We start from the raw sequence: 14,601 nt of genomic DNA on the forward strand, positions 1-14,601 counted from the left end.
CAAAAAGACAGAGAGAAATTCAGCAGGGAAACAAGGAAAAAGTAGATAAAGTTCCAAAAGCAGTAGTATATAGATAATAGCTAGAATGAGGCAATCACATCAGTAATTCCTGCAGGCTGTTACTCTTGTTTTCATCTCCGCTTTATTCATTTTTGCCGCCATCATGGAAACGGAAGCTCTGTCTTCTTGCGTCTGCTGACTGAAGAAACATCTGAGTTGTGATAACACAGGTCTGGTATCAATGGTGTGTAGAGAAATACTCCGAAAAGACAGGTGCTCCTTTGTCGTTCGATGGAATGGCTGATTTACCCATTTTTCTTTCATATATCTTTTTGACAACTTGCATCTAGGTTGTCATCCTTTTTTGCAAAGATGAATGAAGAGATGAATGGATCGTAGGGAACAAAATTACTTGCGTAAAACAATATAAAACAAAGGAAAATGTCCTTGTATAGCAGGGCAGATCTGTTCAAGTGTATACAGTGTGATTCTGTTTCTGAATGTGATCCTCGAGGCGTTTGAGGAGTGAATGAAAGGAGCTTCTGTTAGGGCTTGACCGATAATTCAATATCAATATGTATCGCGATTGATACGTGATCGATATCAATAGAAAATGCCTTCAATAAAACGTTAGCTAGGAAAAAAAAGAGAAAAAAAAATCGATCTGCCTCCAAACACAAAGTTAAATCAGAAGAAGAAGCCGCTAGACCGACGAAGAAGCAGCTAACCCAAAGGAGCATGTGTGCGGTCCTGGCAGCCGTGTGCCATACTCGCGCCGAGCGAGCTAGCGGCGTAACTTATTTCAAATAAATGACCAGTCAACTCAGTAAAACTTTTACAATAAAATGATATTATGCATGATAGCTAAATTAAACACTTCCGGATGGAAACGTGGTGTACAAGTAAAGTAGTTCCCTGTCTTTGATATGCTAGCGCCAGTTAGCCATATCGGACCCTGGCATCGCACTCAAGGTAAAATATAAATGAACTATGGCAATAATGAGTCCGCTAAAAAGTAGTCCCAAGACGGTTGGTCAATGCTAATGTATGCACTGTAAGAGAGTATTAGTTCACTTACATTGTATGAACATTGAATGAAGGCTAATGTAGGTGTATCAACAATACTGCTTTGGGGTAGCACTTAATGCAAATACGCATTTAGAATGCACTGGTGGAGGAGAAACTGCACATTATGCTACATACCGATGTACTTAAAAACAGTTAACTCAAAAACTGTTTTTTTGTTGTTGTTTTTTTTAAATAGCTGTCATGTGTCAGCCTATCCCAGCTGACTATGGGCGAAAAGCCGACTACACCCTGAACTGGTCGCCAGCCAGTCGCAGGGCACAGACACAGATACATTCACTGAGTGGGAACCGATCCCACGCTGCCCGCACACAACTGAGGCAAGTGTACCTCGACACCATCCGCAACTTTTTAAAATAGGTTTAAAACAAGATCAATAATTATCAATATTGACTGATGTGAAATTGTGGCGGTTTTTTAGACATATCGCCCAGCCCTACTAAGCACATTAAGTTTAAAACCAAGTTTATTTCATCTTTAAATTCACCATTATTTCACTCTTTCATAGTTACGTTGACCTCCTATTAAAGGTTAAGCATTATATTAAAATAAAATAACCTACATTTGTTTTTCTACGGGTCATTATTTTCAATAGATAAAAAAAAAGAAAAAAAAAATCAATATATATATAGATATCGACCAATATGAAACACTTATATGCTGATATACTTTTCAGTCATATCGCCCGGCCCTACAAAATAAATACATTCATTCTGTGAGTGTGAGTTGCAATTTATTTATTTAGCATTCATTTATCAAGGTAAGGAATTCAAGAATTCATCCCTGCTGAAGCTGCTGCCTCCGCGACCCGACTTCGGATAAGCGGGAGATAATGGATGGATGGAATTCAAGAGCAGATTGTAATTTACAATGCCGACCTTGCCGCAGACAGTAGAGTTAAACAAATCGCAATAAACGGACCGCAAATTTTTAGTAAAATGCCCACCTCTGGTGACAAAGCGAATGGCATTACATGGTGTCCACATTGTGGAGGAGGCTTTCAAAGTGCTTCTGTATAGTAGCCCTACATCTCCGTTATCTAAGATTGTGTCATTTTAGTGAGATGCAGTTTTACTCGAGTGTATTAATGAGGATTTCTTCCAGTAGAGAAATCCTACTCTGGTATTAAAGGGACACTTGGGTGAGCTTAACATTGACACTTATATAATACCGTAATTTTTTTTTTTTTTTTTTCAGCAAAGAAGCAGTGTGTGCTCGTCCCAGCATAAATCTATGTAGCTCTGCTCACTTCCACATTTCCTCATTCTCATATAAATCGGCCACGGAGAGGTTAATCCTTTTGATATGTTAAAGTGGTCATTAGTAAGGATGTCCACATAAATTTTGGTGCCAATTGATCACCGTTTTTGGACGTTATAAGCAATGAAAGTACAATGATTTCCAATGGAGAGTTTGTAATCGGTTCCTCCAGTGACTCCGACCGAACAAGGATAGAACGGAAGGGGGCGCGGCCATTATCCTCATTAACAAGAAGCGTTATTCATGGAGTAACTTATTTCCTAATTTCTCCCAAATTTATTGATAAAATAGAAAATGACAACTCTTTTCATTTATATAAAAAATATATAAAATGAACTTGTTAGTGAAAACGTGGCCATCCCCACCGTCCCTTTAACCAGAGATGGTTGGGATTTGAAAGATTTCACTTGAACAAACTGGGTGCGGCCGGAGAACCACTGGAATGGTGTTTGTGTGTAATGCCAATGTTTTGGAGCCTGTTCAGGAGGATAGTGTATGCAGAAATCTTCCTTCAAACCAGAAAATTGTCCACAATGTATGTCAAATTAAATAACTGTGATTCAAGAGGAATTTTGTGGCGTAGCTAAGCACTGATTGCTTGATGTGTCGCCCACATTCTCAGCCTTCAATCTTCAAAGTATAATCAAGAGTGAATCCAGCCCTTTATGCTTCAGGAGATAATCACTTCTCATTTTGCTGCCCTTGTTGCTCATTTGGAAAATAGGTATTCATGAAGGTCATTGTAGAGTGACCATGTATCGTTTCCCTCTACTTATGTCTCCTCTCAGCGGCGTCCAGCTTCAGCTTTTGCCGCGCTTCCCTGGAGCACACGCTGTCAGCTGAAGAGCTGAGCTACCAGCTGCCACGTCGCTCCGGAGGCAGCAACCTGACCTGGCATGATGGCCGTGGCCAGAAGACAGCACACACACGCACTGTCAAACTGCTGCAGCAACCCGGCACAGAGGGTATCCAGGTACGAAGGCGGGGAGATGATTTGTTTTGGGAGCTTTGACTAACTAGAATCAATACCATTTTGTAACTCATTCAAAATATTGAAAAAGGTAAAGCTGTCTTTTGAAATGTATCTGGCTTGGTCTGAGTGTGCGTATGTTCACGAGTAACAAGAAAGACAACGTTTCAGAGAAGATTAGGGGGCACAGCCACTCTTTTGTAAATAATTGATTTAAAGGTTCAACTCACTACTTTTGTCCATACTTATTTCCTGCTGATGATGTTTGATGTTACATCAAACGCATGCAGCGGATCCATTCAGACCTAAGCTTTATGTTTTTAGAGTCCCAAGTGACAACATATAATCTCTCTTTCCTGCTGGGGGTGCAAGTAGAAATTTCCGTTTGCAAAGGCTGGTTGCAATGTTGTTTCTTCCTGGCTGGAGGCAGAAATACTGCTCCAGTACACTTCCTGCGCTTCGCACCACACACTATAAAAGAAGGAGAAATCAAAAACACTCTCTATTGTCATGTTTTATCCATCCACCCATCCCTTTTTTAGCCCTTATCCTGCTCAGGGTCATAGATGGGCTCCATCCTATACCAAATGACTTTGGGCGAGAAGCGATGCACCCACTGGAATGATCACCAGTGATCACCGGGGCATGCGCTACCTCCTACCAAATTGCTCAAAATGACTGATCCAGTGTTTGTCTTTCTATACACTTCAAAATTTATGTGCAAAAACACTATTTAAGAGATTATAATTCACAAACAAATATCACTCAGACTGCCTTTACTCTTTTGAGTACTAACAAGTAGGCTTCCGTATCTATCCTTAAATGGGAAGTCAACCTTAACATATTTTTTTCAAGTATATGTTCTATGTCGACGGTGGTCGACTGGTTAGCACGTCCGCCTCACAGTTCAGAGGTCGTGGGTTCGATCCCGGCTCCGGCCTCCCTGTGTGGAGTTTGCATGTTCTCCCCGTGCCTGCGTGGGTTTTCTCCGGGTACTCCGGTTTCCTCCCACATTCCAAAAACATGCATGTTAAGTTTATTGGATACTCTAAATTGCCCCTAGGTGTGATTGTGAGTGCGGATGTTTGTCTCTGTGTGCCCTGCGATTGGCTGGCAATCAGTTCAGGGTGTCCCCCGCCTACTGCCCAAAGACAGCTGGGATAGGCTCCAGCTCACCCCGCGACCCTTGTGAGGATAAGCGGTACAGATAATGGATGGATGGATGTTATGCAAGCCCACTAGTTGAAACAAAGCATTATGATAAATATTGCGTTTGTGGAATAAGAGTTACGTTTTTAGCCATTTTGTCTCTTCTGTCGACTGAAAAAGTCATCACAACTGCTCGGGGCTCAGGTAACGACAAATCACGGCTGACCTGTTTTCTGGAGCTGAGCCATGATTGGTCGTTACCTGAGCCCTGAGCAGTTGAGATGTCATTTTCATTTGACACAAGTCACAGAATGGCCGCCCCCTGAGATGGTTAAAAAGGGGTGAATTTTGCTGGTTAACTCGTATTCCACAAACGCAATATTAATATTATGTTATATTGTTTCAACTAGTGGGCCTGAATCCAACATATTCTTGAAAATAATACGTTTGAGTTGACGTCATCTTTAGAATTATATTGGATTACCCAACACACACAAAGTCCTTGTCTGAATGGGTTTTTAGTTATGGAAATTGTTTCTCTTGTGCAAACCATCAGGATTAACCCCTAACTCACTGATAGCTCATAAATGGTGCGTCCATAGTAGCTGTGTGAGAACTTTATATGAAGCTGTTCCAACATAGTGGTTGGATTCCATATGTCCAGCGTCTGTTAGTGTCACACACGCAGTAGAGGACGTTCGTTCCTCGGGGTTAAGTGATGTATTGAATTTCATAAGTGGCAGAAGTGTTAACTGTTTCTCTGCTCTCACCTGAGAGAAACCTGTTATGTAAGAGAGGAGAGCCTCACTACTTGCGATGTAACAATGCTCAGTTATACAGACCTTGTTCTCTCTAATAGTCCTACAATTATTTGGTTTATGCTATCATCCTCAAGATGTGATTTATTAAATCCTCAGCGGCAACGATCAGAAGTCACTGGCGATGCGGTCGGAATCTGCTTGATGACTCGAGGTATAACATAAGCACTGCTGCCTGAGCACCACTAACGTCCACACGTCTCTTGTGCGGAATTGATTCCCATCGGCGCAGTCCAAGGAGGGACAAAACAAAGTATAAAAAGAAAAAAATTAAAGCATCCCACCCCGTTTGCCCCAAACAGTCGACATTACACAGCCGACTCCTTTTCTGGGTCCAGCTGCTCACATGAAATAGAGCCCGTGGCCTAAATGAAGTATTCCCACCGGCCTTAAGAAAACTTGCAAGTGGGGAGGCTGTGAGATGTAACATTCTCTGCAAGTTTGTTTAATAATTCATAAGAGTGCCCCCTCAGCTTTAACTAGAAAAGGTTTAATAAAAGACGAGTGGGAAGCTGTTTCCATATGATTACACGGCAGACAGATAATTAAACCTCTATACCATGAGGCTTATCGTTTCCTCGTGGCGACACAGCACCTCATACATTATTAAAAATAGCTCTCTCTTTCACTCTGAAGTGTGTATGTTTGTGTATTCACACTTTGTACACTCGTTGCCTGTGCCTGCATTTTGGAGAGTCTTTTGGCATGCACATACGGTGTGCAGACTTGTGCTTGCGTCCACGTCTGGCGGGAGTGATGATTAGATTATTCTCCATTACACTGTTTATTCACACATCAGCCCTAATGAGGGAGCAGTTATCTGAAGCAAACTCATTCTTGGATTTAAGGTGAAACCTTGGGATTCCTCCCACTCCGTTTAACAGTGTTAATAGAACAAATCTATATACATGTACACTGTGCAAACTCCTACACAAACAAAAGACATCAATGACAGTCAATACATGTGTACTCCGTGTGGGAGGAGTGTCATGGCCAAAAAGCTTAGGGGCCGAGTTCAAGTTGTTTTACCAGAGTGTAGATGGGAAGAGAAATGGATAGGGGTTATTTTAATGGAAGAGTTAGTTAGAGTTAGATTGTCCTGAAATTGCAAAGCGTCAGATGGAGTGATGAAGCTGAAACCTGAAATTGAGGGTGTTATGTTTAATATAATTAGTGGTGATGCCCCACAGGTAGGGTGTTAACTTGAAGAGAAAGGGAAATTCTCAAAGGAGCTGGACATAGTAGTTTTGAGCATCCGAAGCCGGGAGGGATTCTGGATTGGTGCAGATTGTAATGGCCAAGATTGTGAAGGAAATGGGTGATGAAGGAGTGATGGGTAAATTTGGTATCCAGAATATCCGGAATATGGAAGGGCAGATGGTGGTGGACTTTGCCAAAAGGATGGAAATTGTTGTAGTGAACTTTTTTTTCCAGAAGAGGCCAAAACATAGAGTCACCTACAAGAGCGGGGATAGAAGCACGCAGTTGGATTACATCTTGGGCAGACGACGTCATCTGAAGAACGTTTCCGGCTGTAAAGTAGTGGTTGGGGAGAGTGTAGGCTAGACAGCATAGGATGGTGGTGTCAAAGATAACTCTGTTGGGGATGAGAAAGACGAAGAAGGAAAAGACAGAGCAGAGAACTCTGTGGTGGAAGTTGCGAAAGGAAGAGTGTTGTGCTGCCTTACAAGAAGAGGTGAGACAGGCTATCGGTGCAGGCGGAAGGAGCGTCCGGAAGACTGGACCGCTAATGCCACGGTGATCCGATAGATGGGCAGGTGAGTACTTGGAATGTATCCTGATAGGATAGGAAAGGGAAAAAGGACTTGGTGGTGGAACCAGAATGTGCAGGAAAACATACAAGGAAAGAGCTTAGCTAAGAATAAGTGGGACACTGAGAAGACTCAGGAAAGGAGACAAGAAAGAAAGTGATGAGACAGAGCAAAGGCAGTGGCGGCAAACGCCAGAAAAGAGGCATATGATGATGTGTATGCCAGGTTGGACAGTAAAGAAGGTGAGGAACCTCTTTACCGGTTTGCCATACAAAGAGATTGAGATCTAAAGGATATGCAGCATGTTTGGGTGATTAAGGACAGTGGCCCACTTTGTCATTGTCATAAATTATTGACTAGGTCAGTGGTTCCCGACCTTTTTGGCTCGTGTACCCCCAAACCTTTGTCAACCTATGAGTATCCCCTCACTCATAAGTCTTGATGATACCCTGAAAATAAGACATAAGTGATTATTAAATGAAAATCATTTTACTTTGTTTTCTTAATTTGAACATCTAATACTTTGGCATTGTCTTCTTTTTAACTCAAATGAAACATAATAAGTAATTATATGTTGCCTTCAAAATAAGTAATATAAATTGGAAATATGAATACAAAAACGAATAAATCTGCCCTTGATAAACAACTCTTACAACATTTACCCCAAAAAGATGGAAGCTCTTTTAAATATGTCCCCTTAAACAGGCTGTTCTGCCTTTCAGGTGAGTTTTGGTTCATTTGTTCATTTGTTCTGAGTCTTATTTTGGAAAGAATGCTTTTATTTTGGCGCAAGCAATGTAAAGCAGGAAGTGTCGGGGGCTTGGATGATATATGCACAAAAAGTCGTTACACAGTTGAGGAAAAAAGAAAAAGATTGCTTTGAATTCATACGGGCAGTTTTCACTCTGCCAAACACTGATGTAAAGATTTTATATTAAAAGCTACAAACAACTATCAGGACATCTTTCATCATATCTCAAGAGTTTTGCTCACTGTTTTACTCAGACTAAGCCCATGTGTCTTAACGAGGACAGTATACAGACATCCATCCATCCATCCATTATCGATACCGCTTATCCTCACAAGGGTCGCGGGGCATGCTGGAGCCTATCCCAGCTGTCTTCGGGCAGTAGGCGGGGTACACCCTGAATTGGTTGCCAGCCAATCGCAGGGCACACAGAGACAAACAACCGCACTCACAATCACACCTAGGGGCTATTTAGAGAGTCCAATCAACCTACCAAGCATGTTTTTGGAATGTGGGAGGAAACCGGAGTACCCGGAGAAAACCCACGCTGGCACAGGGAGAACATGCAAACTCCACACAGGGAGGCCGGAGCCGGGATTGAACCCATGACCTCTGAATTGTGAGACGGACGTGTTAACCAGTCGCCCACCGTGCCGCCCACACAGACATTTAAACTTTAAATATCAGGAATGAAACCCTGAACATGAAGAATATTTAGACCCACTATAGCAGTTGAACTTTGCTTTCATCAGTCATTTGAGCCATGAGACACTTTAAACACGGCTGTTGTGATTTTGGCATGGCTGTGCCACAGTTTTTTAAATGTGTCCCTGATAGTGTAGTGGTACACACGCCTGAGTTGTGTGCGGGCAGCGTGGGATCAATTCCCGCTCAGTGACAGTGTCTATGTGTGCCCTGCGACTGGCTGGCGACCAGTTCGGGGTGTAGTCTGCCTTCGCCCATTGACGGCTGGGATAGGCTCCAGCAACTCCCCGCAACCCTGTATAGGATAAGCGGTTTGGAAGATGACATGACAATTATTAAATGTTTCCACGTACCCCCTGCAATATGCTCACGTCCCCCTTTGAGGTACACGTACCCCTAATTGGGAAACACTGGTGTAGGTTATGAAGTGGTATTTTAAACTGTATATCTTGGAGATTTTATTTATTTTCAGAACTTTAACGATGCATCTTTTACTGTATAAACCAGGTGTTTAAAAGAAACAATGAATTCAACCAGTTTTCGAAAATGGTTGTGTATTTTTTTTTTTGTATAATCCTGGGGGAGACTCAAAGACATGAAACAAAAAAGAGACTGAACAAAAGCAGCTGCTCTGCTAAATTTACTTTGTGGTTTTTTTTTTCACATAGTGGCAGGAGACTGAAAATAGAAAAAAAAAACCTCCATTAGTCGTCATTGTCCAAATGCCACTTGAGTGATGTGTTCTATGTACACGGAATGTCTTTGTTAGACTCATGCTTAATAGATATTTTGTGAAAATCCCATCTGGTCTTTTTCCCCCTCTACGTCTCTCTTACCAGACATTCTTATTTGTGTCCCCAGAGTGACCAAACAGCACATACACAAAAACATTTATTTTTTGAAAGTATGCTTGACAAGGGGCGGCACGGTGGTCGACTGGTTAGCACGTCCGCCTCACAGTTCAGAGGTCGTGGGTTCGATCCCGGCTCTGGCCTCCCTGTGTGGAGTTTGCATGTTCTGCCCGTGCTTGCGTGGGTTTTCTCCGGGCACTCCGGTTTCCTCCCACATTCCAAAAACATGCATGGTAAGTTGATTGGACACTCCAAATTGGCCCTAGGTGTGATTGTGAGTGCGGATGTTTGTCTCTGTGTGCCCTGCGATTGGCTGGCAACCAGTTCAGGGTGTCCCCCGCCTACTGCCCAAAGACAGCTGGGATAGGCTCCAGCACGCCCCGCGACCCTTGTGAGGAGAAGCGGTACAGATAATGGATGGATGGATGGATGCTTGACAAGACTGAGCTCGTTGAACATCTAAATCAGCCAGAGACAGAGAGGGTTTTGGTGTCAACAGCGGATGAAAATGAAGGATGGAAAGTGTGTGCGATATGCATGATCGTGTATCAAATTGTCTGTCACAGTGAGATTGAAGAGACAAAAGCCAGAACTGAACAGCGATCAACCGTCAGCTGAATCAGAGCAGGAACAGACAATTATTGTTGTTGTTCACACAAAATGTAGACATACTCAGAGTTGGGCATTTTATTAAAAATTGAGCATCCGTTATTTGTCACCCGTCTGCAGCATGAGTACCCTTCCGTAGTCCGTCATTCGCCTTTTTGTCCGGGAGGAAAAAAATAGTACCCGTCTATAGGCCGTTCTGCCTCTAATTTTAAACGGCCGCCCGTCGCCGAGTCTGACTAAACTTTCACTCGCACCCTCCGACGATACTTGAACAGAAATCGTGACTCACTGCGCTTTGGTAGCCTTTTCACAGCTTGGTCCCACTCAAATCTGTCGCGCTCGCCCCGGCCATCGAAGCCCCGCCGCAAAAAATAAACTAATGACAGACTGCAGACGGATGGCAGACTAAATAAGGGGGTTTTCGTCTATGCTTAATCCATCTATTTTAAAATTGTTCCCGTCAAACCTTCAGCAAAACGGGTGTCCGTCAGTGACGCGTTCCGTCATATAGACGTAATACCCAGCTCTGGACATACTTACTATATGTATATACAAGGTGACCCAAAAAACGGGCCCCAACTTTCAATAGACATCATTTCTTTTTTTTTTTCTTTTTTTTTTTTTTTTACGGAATCAAATGCAACTTGAGGTATAACTAGTTTATTGTGTTTAGAACATTACATTCAATCATTGTACTCATTGGCCTTTTCTTCTTCAGAAATTCATTTAAAATTTCCAAATCTTCTTTTGGTCACCCTGTATGTAAAGACTAATACTAAAACTAATAAAAACGTTAATGAAACATTTTTGAGAATAAAACTAATAAGTGATTAAAGCTAACAAAGCCACTCTAAAAACTAATTAAAACCAAGTTAATTTAAAAACAAAAGTGAAGACTAAATAAAAACCAACTATCAATAAAAATCCCAAACTGTTATAACCTTGGAGCAGAGTTCATATGTTGTTAAAACAGACAGAATAGAATACATATATTTCATAAGTGAAAATAACTATTTTTCTGATATTTTCCATCAAAATAATGAAACTTGAACACAAATTTGACAGAGCACGTCAACATGTTGAAGCTTGCATTCACTGGAGGCTACAATTGGTTTTATGCTGTAAAGTATTCAGCATAAAATCTTACTGTCTTGATGGACAACAGGAAGACAATAAGTGCAGTATGTATTACCCATCATCCCATCTCTCATACTTCCGCTCCATATTGAGTTTCGACTTGGCCTTATATTCATCATTCTCATCTCCCCCACTCCCTGCGTATGTAATGAATGAGGGAGCTCCTCCCACTGGACAGAATTAGGTCTTGCGAAGAGTGGGGGTGTCGACAATGTGAGAACGGGATCAAAACAGAATTGGCCAGAGGACATAGACGTTGATCGATGGCCGTAAAGACACGCAAGAGGAGGGAGGGGGGAGTGGGGAGGCGGAATGGAGGGGATGATGAAGAACTATCATTCAATTTGCCTTCTGCCGGCTTCTTTCACTAATGCACGATGCCTTGTAATTATGTTTTTGTAGTCTCTTGCCGTCCTTTTCCTGAAATGTACTTTATTCTTTTATGTATGCCACTTTGCAGTCTCACACATTTACGTAAGCAATTACCGTATTTTCCGGACTATAAACCGCTACTTTTTTCGTAGATTTTGAACCATGCAGTTTATATAAAGGTGTGGCTATTCTGTGGATTTTTCTTCCATGGTTAGGGGAGCTCTAACTGGAATTAGAATCAAAACTAAGGAAAAATCAATGCAAAGAAGAATATGCTACTTTTTCTTTAGCAGTTAATTATGAGACGTTGGAGGGCTCAGCGGGAAGTCAAATGAAGATAAGTACTGGTTATTTTCTCTTGGTTCTTTTCCATTTTAATCAGCAAAATTGCTGCCGTGTTAAAAGGCACTGTTAGGAAAGAATCTGTTCAGGTACATACTTGTACAGTACATTTACAGTTCAAAATCGTGCTGTAGATGCAGTAAATATCAATTTTTTCAACAAAGATAGGTGCGGATTATAGCCCAGTGCGGCTTATATAATGTTTTTTCATTCTTTTTTTTTTTTAAATACAGTGGATGCATCTTATATAAAGGTGCGGCTTATAGTCCAGAATATTCGAAAAATAGAAATTAAAGCCTTCATGTTTGAGCGTTAATGCACAGGTTAGCTTTATTTTAATGTCCTTAGACAAGAATAGTATACAAACCTTTGATCTGGTCGGCTTTCATGACATCCAAACTGAGTTACTTTCTTCCCTAAGGTTCCTTGAAATAAAGCAGAATCTTTAATAAACTGTATGCAATAAAACGGAGCTGCAATGTGCTGTCAAATACTCAATAGTGATTTCAGATGAATTCAATTCAATGAAGATTCCCTCAAAATTAGAGAGAAGAGGCAAGAATGAGCGCACAGTGTATTGTTCTTGTTGCACTGATAATAGCTGATGATTACCAGGCATTTGCAGGCCTCGCTCACTTGAATAATCACTGTGATTAATCTTCATTATGTGGGTTTTAACATTGGGTGATACTACATTTGCATGCTTGCAGCTTCAATGTAGCATCCCAAGGAGAGAATTTTTACCTTCCCTTGTCTGGATTCGTAGGGAATTTCCACACCTTTCCCACCTCATTTCCAGTCAAGGATAAGGTGATGGATGGATGGATGTGCGTACTTATAAATGATCAATTACAGCAGAGCCAAGTGGACCAGGCCCAACTTGATCTTTCTGCATGTCGTTTAAATCCAGTGACGCAGTTCCAATTATCCTGGCTGGTAATATAAAAAGCACTACTATGGGCTGTGCTGAAAACATGTTCTGGCAACTGCTATGGGTCAACATTTTATACTAAGCCACAAGAGTGCATGTACTGTGCGCTTGTTTGCATGACATGTCTGCATGAATAATCCCCATGACATGTAGTTCAGCAGTGGAGGAGAGGTTTTGGCAGCCGTTCTGTGTTTCTCTCTTGTTTTATGCCTGACTCATTCAGGACATTAATCCATGGATTGAATGTCCAAATGAGAACGACCGACATTAGGAATGAGGAGAGTGAGATGTTTTTCCCTGCCGGCAATAACTAACTGTTTATTCGCCAAACAAATTTGACCCCTTGAGAAAGGAAAGAACAGAGACATACTGTATCCAAAGTACCTGCAGTTAAAGTCTCTAAAAATAAAAATGTCATGTGAATATGACACTCCGCAGAGAAGAGTGTTTTGAACAACCCTGCCAACTTTGAGGCAATTAAAAAATTCCCAAGTAAAATAAGGCCTCAAAATGGTGAAAAACCATGCCATGCTAAACCAAACCCCAATGTTAATCTGTTGTTTTATGTACGTGGACGCAGAGATTGACTGGCGACCAGTCCAGGGTCTACCCTGCCTCTCACCCAACGCCAGCTCAGATAGGATCCTGCTCATCCTAATGAGGATAAGCGCTATAAAAAAACTGGATGGATGTTACCAGTAGGGCTGGACCGATTAGCTATTTTATATTAATCTGAAACTCAATTTATCTCAGCTCAACTAAAGGACAAAGTATAAAACAGTTATATGTTCTACCTGTAATTAATATCTTGATTGTTGTAAGCAGTTAAGGGACCAAAATGTATTTTGTTCTTTACATATTTTGTTAAATGAATCATATGATTAATCGGTTATCAGAATTTTATTCTGCCAAATATCGGATTTGAGAATGACCTAAAAATAAACAAAAAACCTCCAGATCCGTAATGCCCATACTCACCACTTTCTAATTTCATATCTGGCCTATGTAACAGGCAGAGCTGGGCATTCCACCTATGTGACGGACCGGTCCATAATATCTGCCTATGATGGACACCCATTTTGTAGGCGATACAAGATAGACAGGAACCTTAAAAAAATAAACGGATTAAGCATAGTCGGAAGCCCATTTTTCCGTCTATGTCATCGTCTATTTTCATGGTAAGGCTTCAATGGCCGCGACGTGGTTTCCGTTTCCCTTTGGCCGCAGCCAAGGCTTCTAATTCCTAAAAAGAGACGTATTTGAATTTTTCTCTTTGTGAAAGCAGAATTCAAAGTGCCCTCGTGGGTTCATCTTGCATCCACAAATGTGCTTAACTGGCTTGCTATTTCTGTATTTCTTCATGCAGATAATACAAAACTGTTCATCCAAAGTCACCTTCTTGTTTTTAGCTGCATCCAGGTGAAGCCTTCACTGTGTATCACACCAGCCCAACGTTGTCCAGTTTGTCCAAACCTGTGGTGCTGTGGACTCAGCAGGACGTCTGCAAGTGGCTTAAGAAACACTGTCCTCACAACTACCTGACCTATGTCGAAGCCTTCTCTCATCACGCCATCACAGGTACTCACCAAAACATGCACTGTAGGGGTGTAATGACACATCTATTTAGTTGACTTATCGACGTGTCTGCCTTACGATACAGCTGTATTGATTGACGCTGTACTTATTTACATCGATGCAGGCCACACGACGCAACATCATTTTTATGTTTAGTTGATTGATTTAATCAGTATAATTAACAAAATAATTTTATAGTCCAAATTCCTAATACTCTCATTTTTTTGTTCGAGTTTCGATGTTATTTTTAATCAACTATTATTAGTTTTTGGCTTG

General features: G+C 41.5%; 1 protein-coding gene across 1 annotated transcript in view; it reads left to right on the forward strand.

Moving 5' to 3' along the window:
• Positions 1–14,601, forward strand: part of samd10b (sterile alpha motif domain containing 10b) — a 56,130-nt gene that overhangs the window by 24,201 nt on the left and 17,328 nt on the right. Inside the window, exons 2-3 of the mRNA XM_086030888.1 lie at positions 3,135–3,319; positions 14,160–14,328. Coding sequence (XP_085887014.1) covers positions 3,135–3,319; positions 14,160–14,328 — 354 coding nt within the window. The remainder of the gene's footprint in view (positions 1–3,134; positions 3,320–14,159; positions 14,329–14,601) is intronic.

The sequence above is a fragment of the Filicampus tigris genome, chromosome 1, assembly GCF_054856515.1.
Source record: "Filicampus tigris isolate MCC_2025a chromosome 1, RoL_Ftig_1.0, whole genome shotgun sequence".
Taxonomy (NCBI): Eukaryota; Metazoa; Chordata; class Actinopteri; order Syngnathiformes; family Syngnathidae; genus Filicampus; species Filicampus tigris.